Source organism: Aedes aegypti, chromosome 1 (assembly GCF_002204515.2).
Source record: "Aedes aegypti strain LVP_AGWG chromosome 1, AaegL5.0 Primary Assembly, whole genome shotgun sequence".
NCBI classification, from domain to species: Eukaryota; Metazoa; Arthropoda; class Insecta; order Diptera; family Culicidae; genus Aedes; species Aedes aegypti.
Genome location: NC_035107.1, coordinates 83,180,924 through 83,208,379, shown reverse-complemented (window position 1 = coordinate 83,208,379; position 27,456 = coordinate 83,180,924). Strand labels below are relative to the sequence as shown.

Here is a 27,456-nt window from a genome sequence, read left to right as displayed (position 1 = left end):
GTTGATCCTCCGGTCGTCAGTCGCGGTAGTTTGTGCCTCGGAACAGGACGGTTCACTTAGAGAAGAAGGAAGAACCGGGTGCGCGGTCGAGAACTCTTGATTTTAGCGTGTGTCGTCCCGTTTTGGTGAAGTTACAGATAGATTATACAGAACATGTGGAATTCGTCGGTGGTGTGTTTGGCCCTTCTGGGGGTCCTGGGGTCGGTTAGCGGAACGACGAAACTGCAGGAACGCTACAGCTGGCGTCAGTTGGACTTTGTGTTCCCGAACCAGCAGCTGAAGCAGCAGGCCTTGGCCAGCGGAGACTACGTGCCCACGAATGGACTCCCGGTCGGAATCGAACGCTGGGAGAACAAGCTCTTTGTGTCGGTCCCAAGATGGAAGGATGGTAATTATCTCTGGTTTTTTATCTGCCCAAAGGACAATGTGAAAGTGAAGTGTTCGCTTTACGAAAAAGGGAAAAACAAGAATCGGGGAAGAGACTGTTGCTCGGGGAGTTGAGAGGACTATTGAGCGTGATTTAGGGTTAATTGAAGATTTGCGAACGGCGTGCAATATCAAGGACGATGCGATAAAGCGAATCGAATCGAAGGTGGGATGCATTCTCGGGAATGGCGATCACTAGTGAAAGGACACATAATTTAAGTGGTTGGCACGAGTAGGTAAACCAGTGATTGTGTCACCGGAGGTAATTTAGAGTATGTTTATGGGATTCTTCGGTGACACTTTAAGTGAATTGGACCAAATGGATCTGATATGGAAAACAAATCGGCCTTGATGTGATTTTTTGTTGGCGGATGGAGACAATATTCACTACATCCAATGTGCGACTGCTATCATGGCGGATGTTGCATGGCTCTTTGGCCTTGTGGTTGTGACTAATTTGTTAAACTGACAACTTGTTTTTTGGTTTCATTTGTTCTCTCACATGTTTTTGGGTTTTATTAATCCTAATTTTTCCTAGATAAGGTTTCCATGCAATTATTTTTTCATAATTTTGATACATCATTTCAAAGATGGTTACTCGATTTCTTATTCATTGCATACTTTGTGTGAAATTGTAAATTGTAAAATTCAAACATAATTATAAGGTTCGGATTTTTTTTATCAAAATATTTGAATATATATATTACTGTAATTATAATTACTTCGGTGCTTTTCTTCTTTAAAGAGTTTTTTTTTAATTTAAAAATATTCGGAATTTATACATCGCTTTTATTTGAATGATATTGCAATTTTTGGCTTATTTAACCATTTTTTACTAAATGTCCATATAATTTGAGTTCATGCTTCACAAATTTCTTGTACAAGTAATACTTATCTAAAAAGCCTTTGAAATATTTCAAATTCAAACCTTTCCTATTGAAGTTTATACCATATGTCAATTGATCACTCAATTACTAAAATAAGATCAACTCTGAAATATTGAAACGACGGCATTAGACTCATGTCAACTTAATTTCCGATAGGAAAACTGCTTTGCTTTTTAAATTATAAATTGTAAAAGATTTTTAGGCACAACAAGAATATACCTAACTGCACTTCTCATGTTGCTCATACTTTTTATATACAGTATTGGACAAAACATTTGCAACTTTTTCGATTTTCTATACAAAATGACAAATTTTGGTAAGCTATATCTCAGTTATTTATTGACCGATTTGAATTAAATTTTGGCAGAACATCAGATAAAATTTGAATTTAAATATATATTTTTTAATGATTTTTCTAATCACAAGTTCAAAAGACGTAACGTAATTTACTATAAGCTGCTCATACTTTAATTTGTTCTAAACAATTTCTAACTTAATTTTAAACAAATAATTTTGATTGCAGAAATGGACTAGGATAAGGATCTTTTGAATATTTTGGAGTAATTTAAATAGTAATGTATGAACTATCCAACCAAAACCATTGTCAGTTGGATTTTTTTTAAAGTTGAGAAGAGGGTGTCTATCTTCTTCTTGTTGGCATTAACGTCCCCACTCGGACAGAGCCGGCTACTCAGCATAGTGTTCTAAGAGCACCTCCACTGTTATTAACTGAGAGCTTTCTTTGCCTAAGTTGCCATTTTCGCATTCGTATATCGTGTGGCAGGTACGATGATACTATATGCCCAGGGAAGTCAAGGAAATTGCCATTACGAAAAGATGTTGGACCGACCGTGATTCGAACCCAGACACCTTCAGCATGGCTTTGCTTTGTAACCACTGAGCTAAGGAAGGCCCCTAGGGTGTCTATAGACCACGTGATCATTTTGTTTTTAATCCCGTATCTCCCCTGGTGGTCTTTTGTTCCTACAAAAAAATTGCATGGACCATGATCATTGGCAAGGAGTTCCAAATGTGTTTCCGGTGATTCCCAAAGGTTAGCAAGAATTATCGACTTATCGCAAACTTTGATAAATTTTAATTTTATTTTCCAAAAAAGTTTATGCATTCAAAATCACCTTAAGATAGTTAACACTGAAATGTCAATTTACCCTTGGTTCAAAAAAATTTTTGTGCACATAGTTTTTTAAACCATTCGAAACCTACTTTGAAAGGAGAACTCCGAAAAACTATTTTAAAATACTTAGGGAAACCGTTTGAACCATTTTTAAACTCCTACAAACCATTGGTGCCCTGGAATTTCTTTCAAATTTCTTGAAACCCTCTCCTGGAAACTTCTGTGAAACTCTTGAGAAAACCCTGTGGAAGTAACTGTTAATATAACCACTCGGCAATTCTTAAAAACGCTCATCCACTGAAAACAGGATCCTCAAAAAGTTTAAAGAATTCTTGAATACTATTCGGTGAACCGCTTGTAAACTTTGTGGGGAACTCAGTTATTCTTGGAAATTTCATGAAAGGTGACTGTTAACTTTTGGAAAACCCTTCGAGACTACATGTTTCAGTTTCTGAAATTTCCAACCAGATATAGTTAAGATTCGCAAAATCACGGCATGTTGTTCACAAATGTAAATGTAATTTAAAAATAACATTTCAAATTATTTCATTTTTAAGCATTCAGCCCGATAGTTCTCCAAACTCAGTTCTATTTCGTTTATCCCAAAAAAAAAGTGAGAAATTATATCTTCAATGTAATGAAACTAAAAATATTATCTTCCTAAAGTAAGATATAGTGAAGCAAGAACATCTTCACCGTTTCATAAGATGTCCATGGGAAACTGGTCGGTGTTAACTGGACTGATTGTAGCATCCATATGTGTTTCTGAGTAATTCACTTTGGATACCTTGTTTAGCTTGACAGCTGCTCAAGGTCAGTGTTAATAGACTCGTACTCAAATCATTTACTCACGCTGACATCTTCAAAAATGATTCAATTTAATTGAAATCTCGTAAAAAAATAATGAGGATATTGCAAAAACCTATTGGAAGAAATCTACTAAAGATCCCCCAAGGAAACCGACGGAAGTTTCTCTCTGAGTGCTCTTTTCGATCTCTTTAGAAACTCATCAAATATTAGCTATGATATAGAGTGCAAAATTTCAGACTTTCTTGAACAGAATATATAAAATAGTTAGCATGACAGTTTCACGAAGCTCAAGAATTTAATTCTGAGAAAATTGAGAGATAATCTCTCACGTATCGCTCTCTTTTACAATCATAATCAGCAACACCTGCAGCCGCTCTGATTGAATCGAGGGGATAACAGTATATGATAAAATCCCGCTAAACAAGCTCCGAACCTGCGTGACACTTATGCTATCATGTACGAGGATCAAGGATGGAAATCTAGTGATCATGACAAAATAAATGATGCATCGCGGTTGTTCTTTATCGTGCGATCATAGCAACAACGATTAACCTTTTGTCGTTAAGATATCACAACAAACTACGCTTCGCGATTAATGCATCGTTGTGCGTGTGGGCTAGCGATTAAATGTTCGCGAGCCATAGTTTTATCATTCTAAGGATTGTTCCATTGTTATCTGTCGATTTCCTATCGGATATATTGTTTGTCATTTTAAAATCATTCGGGCATGGTTTTAACGAAAAATAATAGCGTGAATGCGCCATGATTCAAGTTGATCGCTACTTGTAACAATATCCGATAAACACTTTGTCCCACGACAAACATTGCATCGGATGCTCCTTATGTCGGTACAATGCGCGCGTGGTAAGGTTTTCAAATCATGCTGCTGCAAGAGCGACGGCCCTCTTAGATCGTTCGAATACCGTGTTGTTTGTCGCTAGAGACGATTTTTTTCCATCCTTGACGAGGATTGTTTAACATGTCAGTGAAAGAAAACATCTACCCCCAATGGTTAACGAGCGAGAGATATAAGTTCTATCAACGCTCTCTCTCTTTGGGGTTCTCGTTCGCTGCTGCTGTTCGTCAATACCAATGACCAATACTGATGGGATGATTTTCCTCGCTTGCTTCGATCAAGCTTCGAAATCAAATGAGAAGGAATTCTGCAAGCTGGCACTAAGTATTTTTCAAAATATAATACAATGTGAATACAGTTCAAACGAACTTTTTCAAAATAAATATTTGTTCTATTGTTTAAAGACAACTTAGATTAACACCGGCTCATAGTTTTTCAGCAATACAGAGCCGCTTATCACACTTCAATGAAACGTAGAACACAGTTTTTCAAAACACCCAGTTTAAGATGAACTATATTTATGTTTCCAGCACTGCTGATATGAACACCTTTTATCATTTGACAAGTGTGATTTTTCGAGGCAAGGCCCGAAAAGAATTTCATCAGATTGTTCTCGTTTTGAAAGTTTCCCAACTAACAATTCAGAGCCACAAACAAGCATGCATGTTTAATTATTGTTCAATAATGGTAATGGCAGCTGAATAAAAAATTTGCTCTATAAAGAGCTGAGAAGGTGCTTTTTTAACACAAACTTAGATCAATGTTCAACGTTATGCATTAGCATGAACAAAAGTTGAATCGCCACTTATTAAACGTTTCCAAAGATTCTCATTCGACTAGTCAAGATTGTTCTACAAATGAGCTGAACAAGACATGTTTCCCCCAATTAAAAAGCCAATATTCCACTAAACAAATGTATATGTATAAAAGGATATTCAGAAGACGAACTAACGTTTCACTTGCGTCGCACTTCAGCTATTCCCACATGTTTAACATAAGCATGAATAAGAGCTAAATAAGTATCTTATAAAATCCTAATTCAGCTTCAGTATATTATAAGAACAGTTGATCCAATAGAGACCAAAATGACGATTAACAAACACATTGTTCAGCAATAAATAATCCTTGTAAAAGCGATCACACTATAGCTAAAATTCATAAAATGGACAAAATATCCGAAATTCGTGTTGAGTTCCGAATGCATTTCAAAGTTCATAAATTATGCTTTCTTAAAACTTATGAAATAGCTGTTCAGAAAATAAACATGGTCAGTCTCCAGAAATGCAGAATTATTGTGAAAAACAAAAATAAACATTTAAGCTAAGTATTCCGAGTAGGAGAAAAGTACTAACAAAAAAAGCGTGATATTGACTTGATTGACATAAGAGATAAAATATCTGAAGACAATATCAAAATTTATTTCCTGGATCTTCTAAACCTATGAAAAATTTGATGTACGCAGATCTAATGAATAGCTCGCAGCTATTGGTAAAATCTTGCAGAATCTAAATATGACATGCCAATTTTATTCTAGTAGTTTATTTTAGATATCATTTCCAGATATTTTATATCATATGTCTATCAAGTTAATATCACTTTAAGCTATCCATATTATATTTTCTATTGCTAAGCTTTTTTCGCCAGCTCGGGATGTTTTTCCGTACAAGAAAAATAGAAATTTCTTTGACAGAATTGATTAAATAAATTTCTATAGCCAGCTACATTTGAAATGACATTTCTTCACAACTGAATAAATGCTGCGCTCTAAGAAAAATGATTTACTTGGCCATTTCCGAAAAAAAAAATTGCATCAAGATATTCGAATATTTTTCTATTCAGGTGGGTTCTGAGGACTAACCCTTCAAATGATTCAAATATATTCATACAGAAAACTTTTACTTCAATGCACACGAATAGATTTATGAAAAATACAAATAAAAAAATAATCAAACTATAATTTATAAAATTATTTAAGTTAATTAATCATTTTTGAACAAACTAAAACTTATTATGAAATTAGATTAATCATTTCAGACTGTTTTTACTTTGTGTAAATAAACATTATTTTGACCAACATCGATATAAATTTTCTCACTGTGCCCTGAAAATAGCCGACTGAACTCAGCTTGGATCAGCACTAAACAGTAGCTGAATAATATGCTTGTTCAGTTGTAGATTAGCGTACCATGTGTTGATTAGACGTTGTCGAATAGAAGCTCGAACATGGTCAATATTCAGCTATGGGAAGTTTATATTTTGCACTGGACGGTATAATTATCAATTCTAGGATGACGCAGATGGCAAGGCATACCGCTGACGATTGGAAGGTCTCGAGTTCGAATCCAGTATACAGGCGATTTTTAAATAAGATTGTTATATTATCATAATAATAGTGCACACTACATTTATAAAGTGCCTAGAAAAATATTTTTTTGTTTTTATTAGTCTTTAATTATTTTTAGACCAGCCGTATAAAAGCTGAACTAAATGCTTGTAAAACGTTTTTAAAGCTGAAAAATAAAGTTGGTATTCAACGACATGCTTTAAAGTTTCTCCAAATTTGTGTGAACAATGCTTTAACAAAGGTTGGCCATGGAAATTATTAAAATGTTATAAAACATGATGTTGGATAAAACTGCCATAATGGTGTTTGTTAAATGAGTGAATGTTAGTTGGGTTATCACTAAGTTATCGAACTCGACAATTACAGTTTAAATTCAGAAGATATGCTTTCAAGTCCACTAACGCATACAGGCGTTGGGTATAATGGACGTTTCGCACAGAGCAGTTCCATTCAAGAACAAATAGCATTTTAAAGAAGGCATATTAATCTCATTATTTATGCGAGTCAAAATTTAAATTTAAATAAGGATTTTTCAACTGTTTTCTGAACCTTCGGGCTATCGCGTTGTTGTACTTTGTACAACAGCTGTGATTCATATGCTATCATTTAAAAACAAAGATATCTATCGACACCAAACCAAATTGGTTCTTCAAAAGTCTTCTTCAGAACAATGCTCAACCGTTTTTGCCTACAGTGTGACCCTTTATAATGCGGTATAATTAACAAGTGTATATAGAAGTCACAAAACTATGAACACACTATATGTGGTTCGAGTAGAATACAATTTGAAATCAATATCTCAAAATCCAAATAATTGCGAAACATGGGGTCTTCTTTAAAGTTGTTAAGAAGGTGGAGCGCTATCTGATGGTACCTCATATCACTCGGAATTTGGCCGCTAGGAGGCACTAGTGTGCATGAAAATTTTACTTTTGTTTTGCAAATATCTCAAGTGCCTGTTCATTGAGAGAGATAGCGTTTTCGACAAAGTTGTTCAGTTATTCAAGGGCTATTATTATTCAGGCCAATAAATTTGAGATGTTGGCACCAGGCGGCGCTAGTGAGCTCTATCAATGATTGCCTATAGCTTATTGAATAACTTTGCCGAAGACGCCATTTTTATAAGTAGTCAGGTTTTAGAGATATTTGCAAAACAAAAATTTTCATGCTCACTAGTGCTGCTTAGTGGAAAAATCTAGATTTTTTTGGCTGGAATAATAATAGCCCTTGAGCTACTGAACAACTTTGGTCAGGATTCAGAAATATCTGCAAAACAAAAGATCCATGCTCACTAGCGCCGCCTGGTGGCATAGTTTTGAATCAACTACCTCCAACTATGACAGTCCTTGAGTTATTGAACATATTCGCTCAAGACACCATGTTTCTAAGAAGTCAGGTTCCTGTGATATCTGCAAAACAGTTTCATGCGCAGTAGCACCACCTGGTGGCTAAATCTCCAAATTGTTGGTTCAAATAATGATTGCCTTTGAGTTACTGAACAACTTTGTCGAAGGCATCCCTCTTGTTGCCAGGGTCCTAAGATATCCTCAAAACAAAAGTATCAGGCTCACTAGAGCCACCTGATGGCAAAATCTCGAATTTCTTGGGTTACATAATGACCGCCTTTGAGCTACTGAACAACTTTGCCGAAGACGCCATCTTTCTAAGTGGTCAGGCGCCTGAGATATTAGCAAAACCAAACTTTCATGTACACTAGTGCCGCGTAGTGGCGGAGTTCCGAAACGGAATAATCACCACATGTCACCCCTTGATCTCCTCAACAATTTTGTCGAAGATGGTTTTTCTATATTTAATCTAGATCGCGAGGTTTTTCTTGTTGAACATGCAAAAAAACAAAAGGTTGTTGAAAATAGTACAACGCGCGACTACTCCGAAAGGTTAAAATATGTTAAACTCTATTACGAACAACTCATCTGAAGGCATAATACGTCTTAAAATGGACGAGGACATAGAAAACATTTTTTCCTGCTAAATTGTTGGTTCGGAGCACTGTGCATTGTTAATATACCGAAAACTACTAGTAAGTGTCTTTATCTAGGGAGGTCAAGGTAATTTGCAATATGAAACAAAACACATTCCCATGCATAAAAGATGAACTTCGTTAGAACTTATATGAACTTTGGAGTTGCTCTAAATAGTTACGGGGAACTTGTTGTAAAATTTGAAGTCGAAGGAAACCGAACTTTTGGATACTAGAGCAATGTCTCATCAACTGGCCATATGGTCTTTGTCACCGGGCCACAAACAGAAGCTGTCAGACGATAGCTTCGACCAGAGGGAAGAAGAAGAGCAATGTCTGCTAATGATATTATTGGAAAACTGCTTAGAATATCATGATAAATGGTCAGGGGTCTCTCGTAGATTTCATATAACCCTTTCTGAGAATCTTTTTAGAGATTTTTGAAGATATCTTACAACAAATTCTTACAAATCTCACTAGGAATGCCGCTAGAATACCTCCAATGATCTCAAAAGAATCCTTAAAACATCTTACTAATAATCTCACCAAAAACCTTATTGGGAAATCGGTTATAGAAAGTTATTGAAATCCATCATCCGTTTCCGATGAGATCTCGTGAGAATTTGTTGAAGATTTTGTCAAAAAACTGCAACGGATCATCCAGGGAATTCATAAAGGTCTTTCTGTGAAATTTACAAAATGTCTTCTTAACAAAACCAACTCAATTTACAATATTTTCCGTGTAGGTATTTCAACGGAATTGGTCACCTTATTTTTCAGACACTTACCAAGTCATACTACAGAAAAGTATGCTCGTCCATCCCTTGACAGTAATGTGCAGTTTCATTCAAAAGAAAGAAGTCGAAACATGAAAACTCATTATAGTTTACACAACATACTCACAAAGTTCAGATGCACAACTTTTGCATCCTGCTTTTTTTGCATAACTGCTTTTCCATGCAAGTTATTTTAGCTTCATCATTCTTACACTATGAATGAATCTAATTTACTAACAAATTAGTTATGTGCAACAGTTGCAGTAAACAAACTATCAAAACTCACGAGAGAAGCTCCGACTGGGCCCTTCAGAAATGCTCCACACTAAAATCTTCATTTCAAACGCCACCACCGTCAGCTCATTCACCGACCCCAATTATGATGAAATGTGATACCCACCCTGCTACCAAAATATAAACCAAAGCAACAAAGCCGTTCACAGTTCGTTGTTACTCAGCTGTTTACAACAAGAGCGCCAGCAGCGTGATCGAATTCCAGCGGTTCATGTTATTATGAGTCGCGTTTTCGGTAATTTACAACCGCCAGAAACGTTGGCACAACAAACAACCCTGCGGGTCCGAATCGGTGGGTCCATGTTTGAAAACGCCGGCAACTATTTTGCTAAACCGACTTGTGACTTGTTTTCTGGCGGTATGTCCAAACAAATGTCACATGGTTAAACACTAAATTACTACCTAGTAAATAGCCCTTTAGCTGGACATGTGTGGCAGTGTTTTAGTTGTGGCCTAGTATTAGGATTTTTCTACAAAATAACATACGAGAACTGGCTTTCTTCCGGCGTGGCACAACCGGATGCCCGAGCTTAAAAGTTTTGTAAATCCTCGCGCGCTGTACGCGCTTTTATTTCATGCTCGACTACTTTTTTCGGTGTTAAATGTGCTGTAAAACTGACTCATTAAATAGCACCACGGCGGCACTGACCGGTAGAACCCAACCCTGATGCGTGCTGTAGGTCTCTGCGGTTGATGACCGAGCGGTGCTTTTACGGATCATACCTGCTGCTGATGGAATGACAAGTGATATTCCGGCAAGGGTCAACGTCAAGGGCGATACAAGCTTCCGTGCAGGTTGGAGGTTCAAGAAAATCCAAGAGAGTTGATACTACTTATACGTTGATATGTCTTATTTTGTAGAAGCTGTTGTATAAGCTGATCTTCAAGATAAATCGGAATTCCGCCATGGGGTCCAGAACGATTTTTGTCTGAAATTATTAATAATATTATTCGACATTTGTTCCAATGCTTCAACATTGGATATTCTATGTAACTCATTAGTACTTTAACAGAGAAAAAGCTGTAGAATCATTTTCAAAATTTTATTTTGAATCCTCTGCAAAGCTTTCTTCCTGGTATTACAACAACTAGTCCACATTGGTACAGCATGCAACATGGCTGGCCTGAAGATTTGTTTAAATATCAAAAGCTTATTCTTAAGACAAAGTTTTGATTTTCTGTTAATAAGGGTATACAGACATTTAATATATTTGTTATATTTGGATTGAATGTCCTCAATGTGATTTTTTAAAGTTAATTTTTTATCTAGCTTGAGCCCTAGATACTTAACTTCATCTGACCAATTTGTTGGAACTACATGTCTACTTGAAATTTACAAAAAAGAGCTTTTCGTTTATGGGGGAATATTATTAGATGAGGTTTGGAAGCATTGGAAGAAATCTTTCATTTTTGCAAGATGAAAAAAAAATATCAAAACTTTTTTGCAATCGACTACAGATGACACGCAGGCTTCGTCCTTTGACGGAGAGGCCTGTGTCATCCGCAAACAAGGATTTTTGACATCCCTGTGGTAACTCAGGTAAGTCAGATGTGAAAATATTGTATAACTAGTGGTCCCGGTAAACTTCGTCTTGCCATTAAGTAGGCTGTTGAAAAACGCTATGCATGTCCCGTGTAGAAAATGTCAGATTAGTTTTCTCCCGTTTTTTCCACTATCCCGAAGACTTTCCTAAACTTTTTCTTCGCACAAACACGTCGGAGCTCTAAACGAATTCAACAGTGACAGAATCATGTAAGTCCAATCACCCGTTCTCAACCCTTTAATATTGTACTTATTACAAAAACTTTTACCGGGAGACGACTACTATTGGACCCTTTTAAGCTTAGCAAGTGGTGGAATTCTCCTTGGAAACATTTCTACAACGCTCCGGAACTTTTTCTACGGGAGGGGCATATTGCCTGGTTTGTTTTGAAATGTCAAGATTTGGACCGTTAACAGCAAATGTCTTATACTCTTTTAAGAAGCTGCCTGGCAAGAGAAAGTTGCATGCAGAGTATGACTAACTAAGTAAATAACACTTTGACACCAAAAACTATAAAAGTATTGCATTTGCCACTGCGATAGAGCAGATTTTCCGAAGGGGGGGGCGTATTATACCTGTTTACCCTACATAGATATTGGTCCCAAAATGCTGCCTTGGGAAACACCAGCTCTTACAGGAAGTCTTTCAGACTTGGAGTTCTGATAATTAACCTGAAGTGTACGATTTGACAGATAACTTTGAAGTGTTCTAACAAAAATGCTGGAATATTAGAGTTTTTTTTTCCAAATTGTACAATCAATCCTTCATGCCAAAAACTGTTGAAAGCTTTTTATATATCCAGAAGTGCAATACCAATAGAATAGCATTCAGATTTATTGGAACGATTTAAATTTGTTTCACATAAACGTTGATGAGTGGTTGAATGTCCATGGCGGAATCCGAACTGTACATTGTCAAAAATTGAATTTTCGTTCATGTGAACCATCATTCTGTTCAAAATTACCTTTTCAAAAAGTTTACTGATGAAAGAAAGCAAACTGATTGGACGATAGCTAGAAGTTTCTGTTGGATTTTTGTCTGGTTTTAAAATTGGTACAACCGATTTTTTTTAATAATAGAGAACTTCTTCCAAATCAGTCTCCCAGGAATTTTCGAAACGTTCTCTTGGTTGAGAATATTTTCGAAGTCCTGAGTAACTTGATTTTCAATTGGACTAGTAAGTTGATTTTCAATTGGATTAGTAAGTCCTAGTCAATCGTAGATGGATTTCTAGAAGAAGAAAAACATGTAGAGCTATCAGGGTATTGAATTGAGAAATATCCTGAAGAGCACTCATCAAATAAAATTCTGCCGTTGGAATTACTTTGAGAATTATTCCATGACCGATGTTTGGCATTAAAGTCACCAATGAAAAAAAAAATTGACTTATTGCGAGTCAATTTTCGCAAGCCAGTTTGGAGCAAATTAACTTGCTGTCCAGAGCATTGAAAAGGCAAATTGGTAGCTATGAAAGTATATTTACCAAGCTGTGTTTCAACAGAAACACCTAAAGTTTCAAAAGCTTTAGTTTCAAATGACGAAAACAGTTGATGTTTTATACGCCTATGAATGATAATTGCAACTCCCCCACATGCCCCATCAAGTCGATCATTACGATAAACAAAAAAGTTAGGATCTCTTTTGAGTTTAGATCCAGGCTTTAAATACGTTTCGGTAATAACTGCTATATGCACATTATTAACCGTAAGAAAATTAAACAGCTCGTCCTCTTTACCATTCAGAGAACGAGCATTCCAATTTAAAATATTTAAATTATTATTTGGATCCATTAGAAAAACGTAATCCAATAACAATTTGATTTGTAAATTTTACACCTACTTGGACTGCTTCAGTCATAGTGGTGGCTTTGAGCATTGCATCAATCATTAGATTCAATTGTTCAGTTAGAAATTTAAAATCAGAGGCAGACATATCACTTGAAGTGGGTACATTATCTGATGATTTTCCGATACAGTTTTCAATAGACGAAGAGGCGGAGTGGAAGTTATCTGTGGCGGCAGGGTTTTTTTTCCGTTTGATTGGAAACACTTAGAACGGGTACTCGTAGTTTGAAAAGGGGAGGAGTTCAAATTACCTACTACGATTTCGGCATAAGATTTTCCTTGGGTAGATACATTCGAAATTAAAAGAAACGAGCGGCTACCCGACGGATAAAAATTATTTTGTGAATGAGCATAATTAACTGTCGTTAACTGAAAAATGAGCTTTGTTCGATACTCTATCGGGGAAATTCCGGAAACGACCGCCATCGTGAAGGATATTACCGTTCATCTACCTGGCACGAGCCTCGACGACTTGCCTACGCGAAGGGCAAGCCAATAAATTGGAATTATGATTGCCCCCGCAATTCGAGCATATAAACTTGGTGGTATCTTCTTTCACTGGACAGACGTCCTTAGCGTGAGAAGAAACTCCGCAAATCATGCATTTAGCATCCATGCGGCAACTTTTTGTACCACGACCCCACTTTTGGCACTGACGGCACTGAGTGAGGTTCTGGCAATTTCCTCCAGGTTTCTGGAAATGTTCCCAAGTCACACGGACATCGAACATAAGTCTAGCTTTTTCTAAAGCTTTCACATTATTTAGATCTTTTTTGTTAAAGTGAACTTAAGAATATTCTTGAGAAAGCCCTTTCCGAACAATGCCAGATTGGGCTCTCTTTTTCATAATGATTACTTCGACTGGGGAAAATCCAAGTAAATCATTTATTTCATTTTTGATCTCTTCATGTGATTTATAGTCACTTAAGTTGAAAGGTCTCAAGACGACTTTGAACAAACGTTCAGTTTTGTCGTCATAAGTAAAAAGCTTCTTCTCTTCAAGATGTTTGAGAAGAAGTTCACGATCTTTAAGAGTTTCCGGCAAAACACGACAGTCTCCTTTCTTTGCGATTTGGAAGGAAACCTTGATTCCCCTAATGGAGTTCAAGATCTCCTGCCTAAATCCCCCAAATTCGGAACAACTGACCACGATAGGCGGCACTCTTTGCTTCCTCAATTGAATCAAAGAGCCTGGGCTGCTTCGATTTGGTTTTCGGAAAATTTGTCTAGAGCATCTGATTGCTTATTTCGATACAATTATCAACATTATCCATTTCACTCTTGGAAGAAAGTTTGCATTCCTCCATTCTTGCCACGTTTAGGGACAGTTTTAAATCCCACTTTTTTGGAAGAAAGTTGTGAATTCAGAGATTCACCCTTCCTTTTGTTTGTAGTTGCAACCATGTTTAGTGAGTAAACGAGACCTCCTAAGAGGTTTTTTTTTTCCAAGACGGTGTCCAAGAAGGATTACCACCGCTAGCTTTCGCCAACGGGTCCAACGAAAAATCGAAGGCACGGGTCCAAACAAGGATCGTAAAGGGATCAATAGTAGAAAAAATAATACTGAAAACTACTGTTTTTGTAGCACTGAACAGTACTGATTTATTGCTTTAGGTAGTTTAAAAAAAAGCTTCCAAGAGCAGAGAGAATTCGTGTACGAAAAGCACGAAGGTACGATGCGCACTGACTGAAGGTGCTTTTGATAACGTTTCTTTGATGCCATATTAGAAGCTACCCGAAATCATGGGCCTACAGCAAGGTAGCTGTTAGTACCTACAATGTACTAATTGGATTTACCAAATGCTCAAAAAACGTTTTCTCTTCTCGACATTGCGTCAAGCTGCGATTTAGAAATTAAGCGTTTGCGTTGCGGATGATACTTTTGAGCCTGGAAAACTTCTGTCGCTACTTCAGAATTCCACACACGACCATCCCTAGACAACCGTCAAAATCTGTTTCTCAAGCTTCAGACACACGCTGCTCACGAACAACGCAACCACAACCTAATCGCGATCGCAATACACAGCAGTAAATGAGCGAATCCTTGCGATACGGTTCCAATCGCGTCGTCAACCTTGAAGGAACCAATTTGTAGCGGCAGCAAAATTTGCCAATCAACCGCCACCCCAACACGAAACGTCCTTTTTCCCAAGCGAGAGTGTAACGGAGCGTAACGCCGCGCGCAATCACGCTCGATATCGCGGCGCTCTTGGTGTGGTTACCACAGCCAAGCATACCCGGCACTGCTCGCTATCGATCATCAACGCTATAGAGCGACGCGACGCGGATGGGTGCGTCAACCGATCGACAATGTGCGAAGGCGATGACACACAGTGGTTCAGTTTTCTGCCAGCTTTTCGGCAGCAATCCAATTTCCATACGTATTATAAGTTAGTAAACAATGTCAAAAATGTCTGTGCAATATCTTACAGCTAAAAATACATAGGGTCGGTGTGTCCTTAGTGGACAGTTGTAAGTTGGTACTTAGGAATCCGAAAGCATTCTAAACCAAGAGAACGTTTAAGACAATTCCTAGGAGACTGATTTTGAAGAAGTGAGAACTATTATTTAAAAAATCAAGAACATGAAAGCCCCTGACTATAATGGAATTTGCTGCATTCTCATCAAGAAACTACCAGAGAGTAGCTTATTATTATACTATCATATTTCTCTGATAAATGGAAAAACGTCAAGGTTTTACCTATTTTAAAACCGATAAAATATCCTTCAGAAGCTTCTGCTATCGTCCAGTCACCTTGTTTTCCTCCATCAGTAAACTTTTTAAAAAAGTTGTTTTGAACAGAACGATGGTCCACATCAACGAAAATTCGATTTCTGTCAATCCTCAGTTCGGATTCCGACATGGACTTTCGAGAACTCATCAAATTTTACGTGTAACAAATTTGATTTGTTCCAATAAATTTAAAGGCTATTCTACTGGTCTTGCACTTCTAGACATAAAACAGTGTTTATAACATGTTCCTTAACACTTGTTAGAACTTGTAGCTATTAAGAATGCGTGAATTTTTCCATGATTTGTTTTGATATGAACCACTGTTCGCAATTCAGTGACGATGATGTTGTCTTTCGCATTGCGTGATCCAACGCTGCGTCGAGCCAGTTGTTACACCGACTGACTGACTGACTGACTGACTAAACTGCCTTTTTGCTGTATTTGCTAATTTCTGCAGAAGCAGTCGGTAGAAACCACCTTTTTTTCTCTCTGTCAGCTGGGATTGGTACAAACAGGTAGATCACTCAAGAAGGAAAAGCCAACCTCTTACGCGTTGTCACTATCACCATATTACGGGGTGTCTCTCCCCGGTAAACTAATGCTGTCACGTTAGATGTGTTGTATGTCAGTATGACATGATAGGTTGCCCCATACGGAGAGCGGGGCTTCAAATGTACTTTTAATTGGTCATAATTAGAATGTTTCGCGGCGCAGTGAGGGGTTGTCAGCGATTAACTGCTCACTTTATGGATTGTAGATTTAGATGGTGTCATAAAGATTTTTTTATATATCTCTACGGATTTGATTTATCTTGGTGTGGTTTAGGACCCAAGACCAACGATGAAATTCCAAGCAGGTAAAAAGCTTGATTAGGCTAGTACGGAAGCTTGTTTTAACCTTGACGTTGACCCCAGCTCGAATAGCACTTGTCATTGCAGCAGGTGTAAAATAATTCGGGGAAAAGGTTTGCAGAAGGTCTTTTTTCTGCAAACTACAAAAAAAAAACCCTGGCAACATTGTATGGGTTTTACGCGTTTGCTTCAAAGCTTCATCGGTTTGGAATGTTTTTCCAGTTTTCTTCAACTTCTTCTTCATTATCGCCCAAAACTTTCCGATCGGACAAAGTTCTGGTTATTTGGCGGGTTCGCCTCCTTCGGAACCACATGAACGCCCTTCGCTTCGTACAGGCTTGGCGTAATGGCACGAAGCGAGCATTCCTCTCGATAAATCTGCCCGTTTATGGTGCTGGTTGTAACGAAGCGCTTCCTGTACCGTCTGCACTCGCAGATCGCCTGCCACAACAGGTACTTCTTCGCGAATTTGTCCATCTTTCTCTTCCGGAACTTTTCCGGAACCTCCATGCGGGACGTACCGACAAAAAACTAGAGGCCGGGGATTTGTTTGGTGTCCGCCCTGATGTATGTCTCGTCGTCCATGACGAGACAGCCTGGCTTGATCAGCCACTCACGATACAGCTACCGCGCACGCAATTTGGCCACCGTGTTTTGCGTGTCAGTGCGGTTCGGCGCCTTCTTGACATTAATAACACGTAGTCCAGCCCGTTTCATGATCTACTGGACGAACCACTTCGAAGAATTGACATTTTTGGACACTTCTCGGGTGAAAAAGTTCAGGTTATTCGGCCGCTTCCAGCGCGCCACTCGGTGGTCTTCGTCTCCTGGAACATATTTACAATGCGGGACACGGTGGAATGGTGGATTCCACGCCTGTTGCCGATCCATCTGTGCGACTGACCAGAATTATCGATCACCGCTGGCGTAGCTCTTCTTGTTTCGAATGCTTCTTGAAAACAGATCGCGATAATGAATGAATGAATTGTCTTTATTATCGAGACTTCTTCGCGATAATATTTTGCACACATGAACATATCACTCTAGTTTTACTCAAAATTTCATTAATTTTTACCCAAGCGATAAAAAGTTACACCCAAAACAAAGTGTCGCAGTTTTTCCGAGTCCAATCTTTAGACTAAAACATAATCAATTTAGTCAAATTACTACGAAGTTATAAATGAAGCTGTGTTTAAGTCTTTCGGACCTGATATTTAAAATTGTTTCTTTAGTTTTTTTATATGATAAAACATTGAAAACAATCTGAGAAACTCTAGTAAACTTCTGAATGTTATACTATGGTTGATTGTAAGGTGCTACCTCGATTTTGAGGCAACAGTTTGCTGCACCCGTGGGGCATTAGAAATAAAAATAAATCAATCAAATTATTTTCAGCTATAGTCAACTCTCTCTCTTAGTTGGTGTTTTGTAACTCGATGGAATCCCCAGACAACCAGAAACCGCATGAAAGTTCACATTACAACTCGTTTACTCATACTAGTTACATCAAACCCGCAAAACACCGTGGATAAACTCGTCAGATTGATGAGCTTCCTCGCATAAAACACTTCTTTTCTGAGTTCATTTGTACATTTTGTTTCGTCCCGTACACTCGTACAAAGTAAGTCGAATCAATCCGTAGCAGCTGTCAAATCAACGTTTGTTATCATAAGCTACGTCGCATAAGATCACAGGTTAGTTCGGTAGAATATTAATACACTCGCATTGTATGTTATTATTCATCACATAATATATGCACGCATATCGCCTCAACTTTTGAACGTAGAAGGCCTTTTCGCGACATCTTATAAGTGAAATGTTGCACATACAAAGCCTCCAGGTGATCCCGTTATACATACATTTTGGTTGTCTGGGTCCACGGTCTCTCCTACTAGACTACTTTCACTCCTCTCTCAGTCGATACCTGCGTTGCTCATTTTAAATCCACATCCAGCGGTAGAGCAATAGGTCCTAAAGCCCTGTCCCAATTTTAGTTCCAAACGCTTAAGTTTACGCCAAAAACACATGTTTACTCAATTTTCTAATGTTTTCCGTTGGTTTAAGCCCAAAAAACATTTTTTTAGATTTTGTCACATCCTTTGGCTTAAACTCAAATTTTGGGTGTACTTTGTTTTCCGTGTCCCTTACGAAATGTCAGATAGGAACAACCCCTGTGGTGTTTTTGTCGACTAAGCGAACGTCAAACATGATCAAAAGTGTCAAGGTTCATTTATGAACCAAATTTTTAAATTAAAGTTTAAACACTATATAGCCATTATTTGAGTGGGAAAAATTCCTAAAGTAGTTAGAGTAACATGCTCTTTCGTGTTATTAAATAAAAACAAGATTTCATTAAAAATTTTAGGACCCAATTCAAACGCAACACCAAAATATAAGTAGGCTTGGATTTTTTCGTTCTTCAAAGACGCGAATGTTCCAAATTTGCTAAATCTAATACATTTGGTGATTTTTATTATCACTGCAACGATTCTCAAATAATCGCATTCCGTCGATTTGTCTTGCAGAGCACAATGTTCTCCTAAGACAAGAAGTGCTAGGTCAAAATGCAAAAACCACACGCTCGTTCAAACGTGAGTTGAATTCAACTCAATTAACGTAAAACAATTAAGAGCTTAACAATTATTATATTTAATCATATAAATGGATGATGCATCACTTTGCTACTAATTAAAAATTAAGATAATTTTCTCGTTCCTCAAGATGATCCCCGGTAGTTCATGCCTTGTTAGATCATGGTTATGTTTTTTGTAAATAATATTCTCGATATGTCTGAAAGAATGCTTCCTCGTTATGTTAAGGCTAAGTAGCCCGTCATTCGTTTTGGCAACAATGATGACTTGTCAGCTTGCTTTTCAAAGTGATATAACTCAGTCTTGATAGTTTATATTTACTTGAAAAAGTATCACTGTACGCGCTAACATGCATGAAGTATGCTGATACTTTTTCAGCTGTATCAGTGCAAAACCAACTGATTATCTTTGATTCAAAATCGTTAGATGAATTAGCAACAATCATCAACGACGGATACAAATTTCAATGACGGCCTACTTTGCCTTAAGACAATTCTGCACAAATACGATGATAATTTCAATAAACAATGGTACAGCAATAAAACTAACTATAACTATAACTAACTATAAGGCTATAAACACTTTTCATCAGGCTGCTGATCTATGCCAAGTTGGTCCAATAAATACGATCAAGAATAATGATTCAGTATTGAATTATAATGACATTTTTTTCTTAAGTGTTTGACGGTTACAAAGTGAGCCGAATATCATTGTACTTACTCAAAAGTGAGTTAAGTTCTTTTCTATCATAAGTGAGTAAGAAGTTACTCACTTTGATAAAATAAAGCTACTTACTTTTGACAGCTGACACGCAAGTTCAAAAGCGAGTAAAAGTTACCGTAATCCGGGGTATCATTGATCAGCGGGGTAACATTGATCGGAATGACTCACCTCGTGAAAAGTTCGTATCATCATTTATTGATGGAACATTTCCTAATAACGAATGGTGCTTCTCTTTTTTATATTCATAAGCTAATGTAAGTGAGGGTTTTTGCAGAAATTGCGTTTACATTATGCGTAAATTTGTCAACTTTTCGAAACAATGATTTCAATGAGTAAGGATGACACTACCGAAGATTCATGTGTCACATAAGTTCTGCAAACGATATGAGCAAGGAAAATGCGGTTCTTACTAAAAATGGCATCGCCGAAAACGATTCTGTTGTTAAAACTTTCATAGGTATGCTCAATTAGGCAACATTAACGAATTACTGTAAACAATATAGGATTCCCTTAGGAAATTGCCTACCTTTAGGCGTATTCCGTGGTTCGAAGTGTTTTTAATTTTAAAATAACTCAAAAAGTAAATTACTTGTAAGCTTTTGGCCTTCATATTCGGCTTCAGGGGCCATGATATAAGTAAGTAACGATATTTTCAATATTACCGAACGTTGTTTACATAGGTGATCAATGTTACCCCATATCAGGTAAATCAAAAAATCACTTAAAACATTTTTTTAAACATGCTTAAATCTTTTAAAAAACAGAATGCAGTATATAGTCACGAGCTATGGGTGGCAGTACTTGTTTTAAAAATATAAAATTTGCAACATTTGCATTTTCAAACGAATTTTTTAGAAATATTTAAAAAAAATTATCAATGTTACCCCGGATTACGGTACTCTCTTTTGAGGAGTTTTGAACGAGCGTGCACAGGACTTGATCCTTGATTTGGACGAACGATATATTTTAGAATGCCTTTTGTCACTCTAGATTATAAAAAATGGAAAAAATGCTTCTCTTAATATATTGTTATGTGTTTTTCTCAAGAAAATCATAAAAAATGTACAAAAACGTTATTCGCTGTTTTCGTTGCAATTTTGTGCGATTTTCAAGGTCATTTTTTAGGACGATAAATAACCAAATTTCTGAACCACTGTCATAGTTTGTATTATATGCAAAAAATTTGTCAAATTTGCCCTTCGAAAAGCTTCGAAGGACCCAAATTTTGATCCACTCTGGTGGCAAAACGCCCATCCCTATTTCGTTACACAAAAACAGCCGTTTGAATTCAAATTCTACCAAACGTAATGCCACGTTGAAGTTACGCACAAATTGGAACCTTATAAATGTACATTTTTGGCATCAGCATGTAAACTATTATTGAACAATAACATCTGAACAAACGCTCGGATGTATGTTACATATAAGCAAGCATGAATGTATGGGGCGTTTCACCCGCATAACAATACATATGCAAGCATTTTTTTTAAATAGATTATGTACATGCATGCCCATGAATGCATCTAACGAATTATTTCTCATAATTGGGAACTATTTAGAAAAAAATATTTGGTACCGATTGTGCGTGATGATGATGGCTATCACGTCTACTAAATATGTTTTCGATTAAAGCTTTCATTCACAATATATTTCAAGTTAGATGCCTTTCCCCATACAAAATAAAATGAGAAAACTTCCGCTGATAAACTGCGAACAAGAGCAAAGCAGGTCCATTAAGAAGAATCACAATTTTTCTTCTGAAACTGTTTTAAAATGAATCCTTTTTTAAAATTTTTTTTACCGTGTACATCACTTAAATTTTGCAAGCAATCAGCTCGCATTAAAAACACTAGGTACTTTCTATAATTTCTCACAAAAATTGTATGATAAAATGATAAGCCGTTTCAATCAATTACTTACTACGTTTTTGTACCAGTGTAAAATCGACTCAAGTAGTGTTTTGTTTTGATTCGTGGTTAAGTCACTTTGTCTCCCATACAACGGAGCGGCAAAAGTAGCGGTTAGGTTGTGAAAGTGGAGAATCTTACTTTCGTCGTTTTTTAAATCCGGAAATAAAACGTTCTAAAAATGAAAAATAGAGTTGGTTTAGAGCGGGACGTGTATAATTTCGTATGCGTAACACATAGGATTGATAAAGTAAGTTTGTTAACTTTTCTGACTTCAGTCTATTTGAATAAGTCTTCGAGAAATAACGTTTTAGGCACGCAACACACTATTTTTCGAATGCGACATTCATATTTTACTCATCATTCTTGGGTGAAGTTCTCATTACTTTATCCAGTTTTCTAAAATTGCAAGATAATTTAGGCACATATTTTTAGGCATAGTGATAAACGATTTAAGGCATAATGGGAACGTTCATAAATGACGTAGCATGTTTTTGGTAGATTTTTGGCACCCCATCATAGCCTATTTATCTATACGCAATGTATGATTCGTCACAAAATCGTACTCTCCCCTCTCTTCTAAAATGTTTCGTCATTTATGAAGGGTCCCATACGAAATCGGGTTGAAATTCATAGACGGCATCCATTTATTACGTAACGCATTAATTATCAATTTTCGACTACCTCTCCCTCTCCGTAACATTTTTTGTTTGTGAAATTTAAAAATTTTGCATGACCCGTAACGCTTGGGCCCAATCTCTTCTTCCCCATGAGCGTTTCGTAATATGTAGACGGCGTTTTATGAAAAAATAAATAAATTAAAGTTTTAGCGACAACCTGGAATCGAACCAGGAAGCTTTCGATCGATAGGCCTGTCTGTACATCACACACCTATCGTTGCCGTAAAATGATACATAAAGCCGTTCTTATTGCAATAACTGTTTAATTTCATAAGGCAATATGTATGAATTTCCATGAAATATTAGCCCTCTAATACCCAATCCCGCCTTTAGACAGGGTATCTTTTGAAATATTGTGCATTTTTGTTTAGCGCGGAAATCAAAATGATTTAATTTTTGACATATACCATGGCCCAACACGCACATTTGGAAAGTTTTACACTTTAGGAACATTTTTGTATATTTGAAAAATTGATTTTTTCATAACCTACAAATGCTTGGGTAAAATTTAACGTGGATGCAGTTTCCTAGGCAAATTCACCACTCTAACACGATATTTTCCTGGATAGTTTCAATCAAATATCTTCCAATGGGTTACATGCATGCCCTGATTCGCTACTCGCCGCATAGTAACGCACATGCACTAGTGTCTATGCACGAAAAATCGCTAACAGGTAACGCGAAAAATATTTGTATGGCGAAATGCATCTAACGAATTATTTCTCAAAATTGGGAACTATTTTCGAAAAAAAATTTGGTTCCGGTTGTGCGTAATGATTATGGCTATCACGCTCCCTAATTTTTTTTTTTCGATTAAATCTTCCATTCAGAAGATATTTGAAGTTAGATGCCTTTCCCCATACAAAATTAAATGAGAAAAATTCTGCTGGTCAACTGTGGACATGAGCAAAGCAGGTAATCCATTGTAATTAAATTTCATGATCTTTGTTATTACAATTATATTTAATGTGAAATAAAGGCCAACATTCCAGTTTAGAGTAAACAAAATTTATTTCTTTTGAAAAAAAAAAATCGAAAGTGTCATATAGAAAAGTGTGTAGGGGAAAAGCACCAATTTTCGACCTAGCACTAATTTTCGACCCATTCATACGATTTTGATCTATTTTGTATGAAAATTCGAAAATTGTAGGTCGAAAATTAGTGCTTTTCCCCTAGTAGTTCTTAAATTCTCAGTTCAAAATCTGAAAAATATGTGTTGTGTATCTCAAAACCTCCAAACTCGGGGAAGGACCTGATGCAAAGATTAGAATATACTCATTGTTTTTTTACAGTAAATGTGTTCATTTGTGTGAAGTAACCAAACAATACATGAGAGACCCCTGAGGAAATAATATCGAAGCTTTCAAATGTACTTTAAAATTCTTTGGGACCATTCATAACTTTCATAACGCTGATGGGAGTGGGTGAGTGTCCTCGTGTTGTTACAGCTCATAAAAAATATTCTATTCTATGGGGGTGGGTGAGTGTCCTCGTGGTGTTACAGCTCATAAAAAATATTCTTACAAAAAGCGTTACGAGGGTATGGGCGGGTGGTTGTCGAATAAACCCTTTCAACTTAGGAAGCGTGAGCCTACTTCCCCCCTTCCCCTAGAACGTTACGCAATTTGTGGATGCCGCCTTAGGCAATTGGTCAAATTTTCTGAAAGTAGGCAATTAATTTAGGACCATATACTTTTTTCGCAAAAATTTTCAATAAGCTGTCTTATGTTATTCCCTAGTAAGTCTAAAGGATTGTGGTAACATGCTGTTTCAATCTGGCAAATTTTTCAGCGGATTTGTGGGCTTCGTGGCTGTGCGGTTAGTACTACCAAGCATTTAGCCGCATCGAGTCAAGGAGTGTGGGTTCGATTCCCGCTTCAGTCCGGAAAACATTTCGTCAGAAACGTATTTCGACTGTGCCACTGGGCGTTGCAAACTAATGCGTTGCTACTGTGGTGTTTCCTTCAAAGAACAAATCGTCCACTGGAAGCATTAACGTATCGGTGTCTTTTTTTATCTACGATCATTTACTTCACTGACAGGAAATAGTAATCACCCTGTAATGACACGCCCTGGATCTGAAATCTAATCTCATCCACCAGATAGTTGCTTATGATGTTACGATGACTTCGTTCAGAAGGGAAGTTCAGCCGTTGGTCCCGAGATGAATTAGCCAAGGGCCAAAAATCTCATTAATAACAATGATTGATGACATATCGGCAATAGAAAAAAAATCCTGCAAAACTCGATCGTCCCTTCAGTTTCAAGTTAGGGACTGTTGACGGTACCTCAATTTTGGATATCAAGAAAGATTAAAAAACTAGAAATGGAGCAGTAAAAGAATTGAAAATTTCATGGCAGAGAATTTTAGCTGAATTTATGAAGACGGATTTGTTATTCTCCATATCCATTCAAGGCTCAGAAGGTAAAGTAGGGCTGCTATACAATACCATGCTGAAGAATGCTCAAATCGATCAGCGTTTAAATTTAAAACAAATAGATTTTATTTTCAACTTTCTTAGCTACTCTATCCATAAATAAATAGTTAAATTGTGGAATAGCTCATAGATCACATAGCCGAAAAACAGCCTGTGTCCCTATTGGAACGTATTTCCTAGAATATCTTCTTGATGTTCCATATCAGGGGAGCACAGAAAAAAGGAAGCTGTAAAAACCTATTTGCATTGTTGGATCTCGGCACAATTTTGATTACAGTTAATTTACAACTTCTTAGTTTCCGTTATTAATGATAGTTGATCAATTAGGATCACGCTTGATCACTTTGTAATCATTAAAACACAATCTGATTAATTTACCCAGTTCCCCTCGTTTCGGCTAATTGGACCTAATCAGCACATTAAAATACTTAACTCCCATTAAAACGCAATGAAACCTGATCGGCCTCCCACAATCGCTATCACACCACCGTTCACACTTCAACTCAAAAACCACCTGATCCCTTTTGACAGCCCAAAGTCCATTTCAACACCTACCGATCAGCAACCGCAACAAAAAAGTCTCACATCAAGTGCCCATTCAGGTCCAATCACTCGTGGCAGCTCTTTTTATCCGATGAATGTGAAAACCACGATTAAGATCTCGCCGTGTCTACGTTGCTCCCAGTCGTCAACCAACCAAACCCCCAATTTGCTCTGAAAGCCGAGAGCTTAACGTTTTGGACCTACCTCAAGCCGCCACTTGCCAGACTCATTCATTGTTCGTTACTTCGTTTATTCATTTACGAGCGCGAAAAGCTGCGGTGCACAGCGGAACATGTAAAACACTTGTCCGATCTGCACCGCGGGCGCCTCCAATTTCTCAGCCAAGTTCAAGGCTGCCGTCGGTGGCGGCATGGGGATCTTTATGATTGGGTTGTGAATTACCGATTAGTGCCGCCAATTGGCGACGATTGACGCACCAACCGTGGACCTTCAATTCGATTTATTCGCACGCCAATTTCCTGCTTATTAATGGATGGTAATTTCTTTGCAGGTATCCCGTCTACCCTGAACTACATCGATATGAATCAGACTCCGTCCGGGTCGCCACCGCTGATCCCTTACCCAAGCTGGGCCAACAACGTGGCCGGAGACTGTCAGAATGGCCTGTCGACCGTGTACCGTATCAAGGCTGACAAGTGCGGACGCCTCTGGGTTCTGGACACCGGTACCGTCGGAATCGGAAACACCACCCAGCAGCTGTGCCCGTACGCGTTGAACATCTTTGACCTCAAGACCAACACCCGTCTGCGTCGGTATGAACTGCGTGCCGAAGACACCAACCAGAACACCTTCATCGCCAACATTGCCATCGACATGGGACGCAGCTGCGAGGACACCTTCGCCTACATGTCCGATGAACTGGGCTACGGACTGATTGCCTACTCATTCGAGAAGAACAAGTCCTGGCGGTTCGAGCATAGTTTCTTCTTCCCAGATCCTCTGCGCGGAGACTTCAACGTTGCCGGCCTGAACTTCCAATGGGGTGAGGAAGGCATCTTCGGAATGTCGCTTTCCCCATTGCAGTCCGATGGCTTCCGCACCATGTACTTCTCCCCATTGGCCAGTCACCGTGAATTCATGGTCTCCACTCAAGTCCTACGCGACGAAGAAGGTGCCGAAGAGAGCTTCCACAAGTTCACCTACCTGAAGGAACGAGGACCCAACAGTCACACTACATCCCGAGTCATGAGCGAAACCGGACTGCAGCTATTCAACTTGATTGACCAGAACGCCGTCGGATGCTGGCATTCGTCGCTCCCTTACAGCCCCGAAAACCATGGAATCGTCGACCGTGATGATGTGGAACTGGTCTTCCCCGCTGACGTCAAGATCGATGCCGAAGAGAACGTGTGGGTCATCTCCGACCGTATGCCAGTGTTCCTCATCGCCGAGCTGGACTACAGCGATGTCAACTTCCGCATCTTCACCGCTCCTCTGAGCACCCTGGTCGCTGGAACCGTCTGCGACGTTAGGCCTTCGCTCCGACCAGGTGCCATCCAGTCCAAGTTCGGTGGATCCGATCTGGCCACCTATCCAGGCACCACCCTGCTCCCAGTCGGGTACACACAACCCATCAGCTATACCCCGTCCTCGTACGCCCCAACCGTTGCCCCTGTCACCAAGTACACAGCCGCTCCAGCGTACGACCATCCCACATCCCACATGTACACGACCCAAGAATATCCGACGACCGCCAAGGCGTACCACTTCAACAAGTACCACAACGTAGAGTATCAATCGCATGGAAATGGTCAAGCTGACTACCACTTCGGACACGGTGGACACTACCACGATCACGACCACGCCCATGACTACGGTCACGATCACGGATACTACGGTGGTGGCCAACGCCGCCATTGGGGAGCAGGCGCCAAGAAGCCCGAAGCCTGGAAGCAGCAGCTGTACTAGAATCGAGAGAATGCACCATACTAGAGATGTAACCGCACAATTTTCGTTTTAGAGAAATTTAGGTAAATTATTTGTCAGTGTAAAAGTACCCGTCAAGTTTCTTATGTTTAAGTGCTAAGATCGAACGAACCAACTCAAGTCGAATAAAGTAAGATTTTTGTTA

The 27,456-nt window shown here is 38.2% G+C and overlaps 1 protein-coding gene across 1 annotated transcript; it reads left to right on the top strand.

The window, feature by feature from the left end:
• Positions 1-27,456, top strand: LOC5568414 (protein yellow). Its single transcript, XM_001658016.2, has 2 exons — positions 1-388; positions 25,876-27,456. Exons 1-2 carry the CDS (start codon positions 154-156, stop codon positions 27,291-27,293), a joined length of 1,653 nt encoding a protein of 550 aa, XP_001658066.2. The 5' UTR covers positions 1-153; the 3' UTR covers positions 27,294-27,456.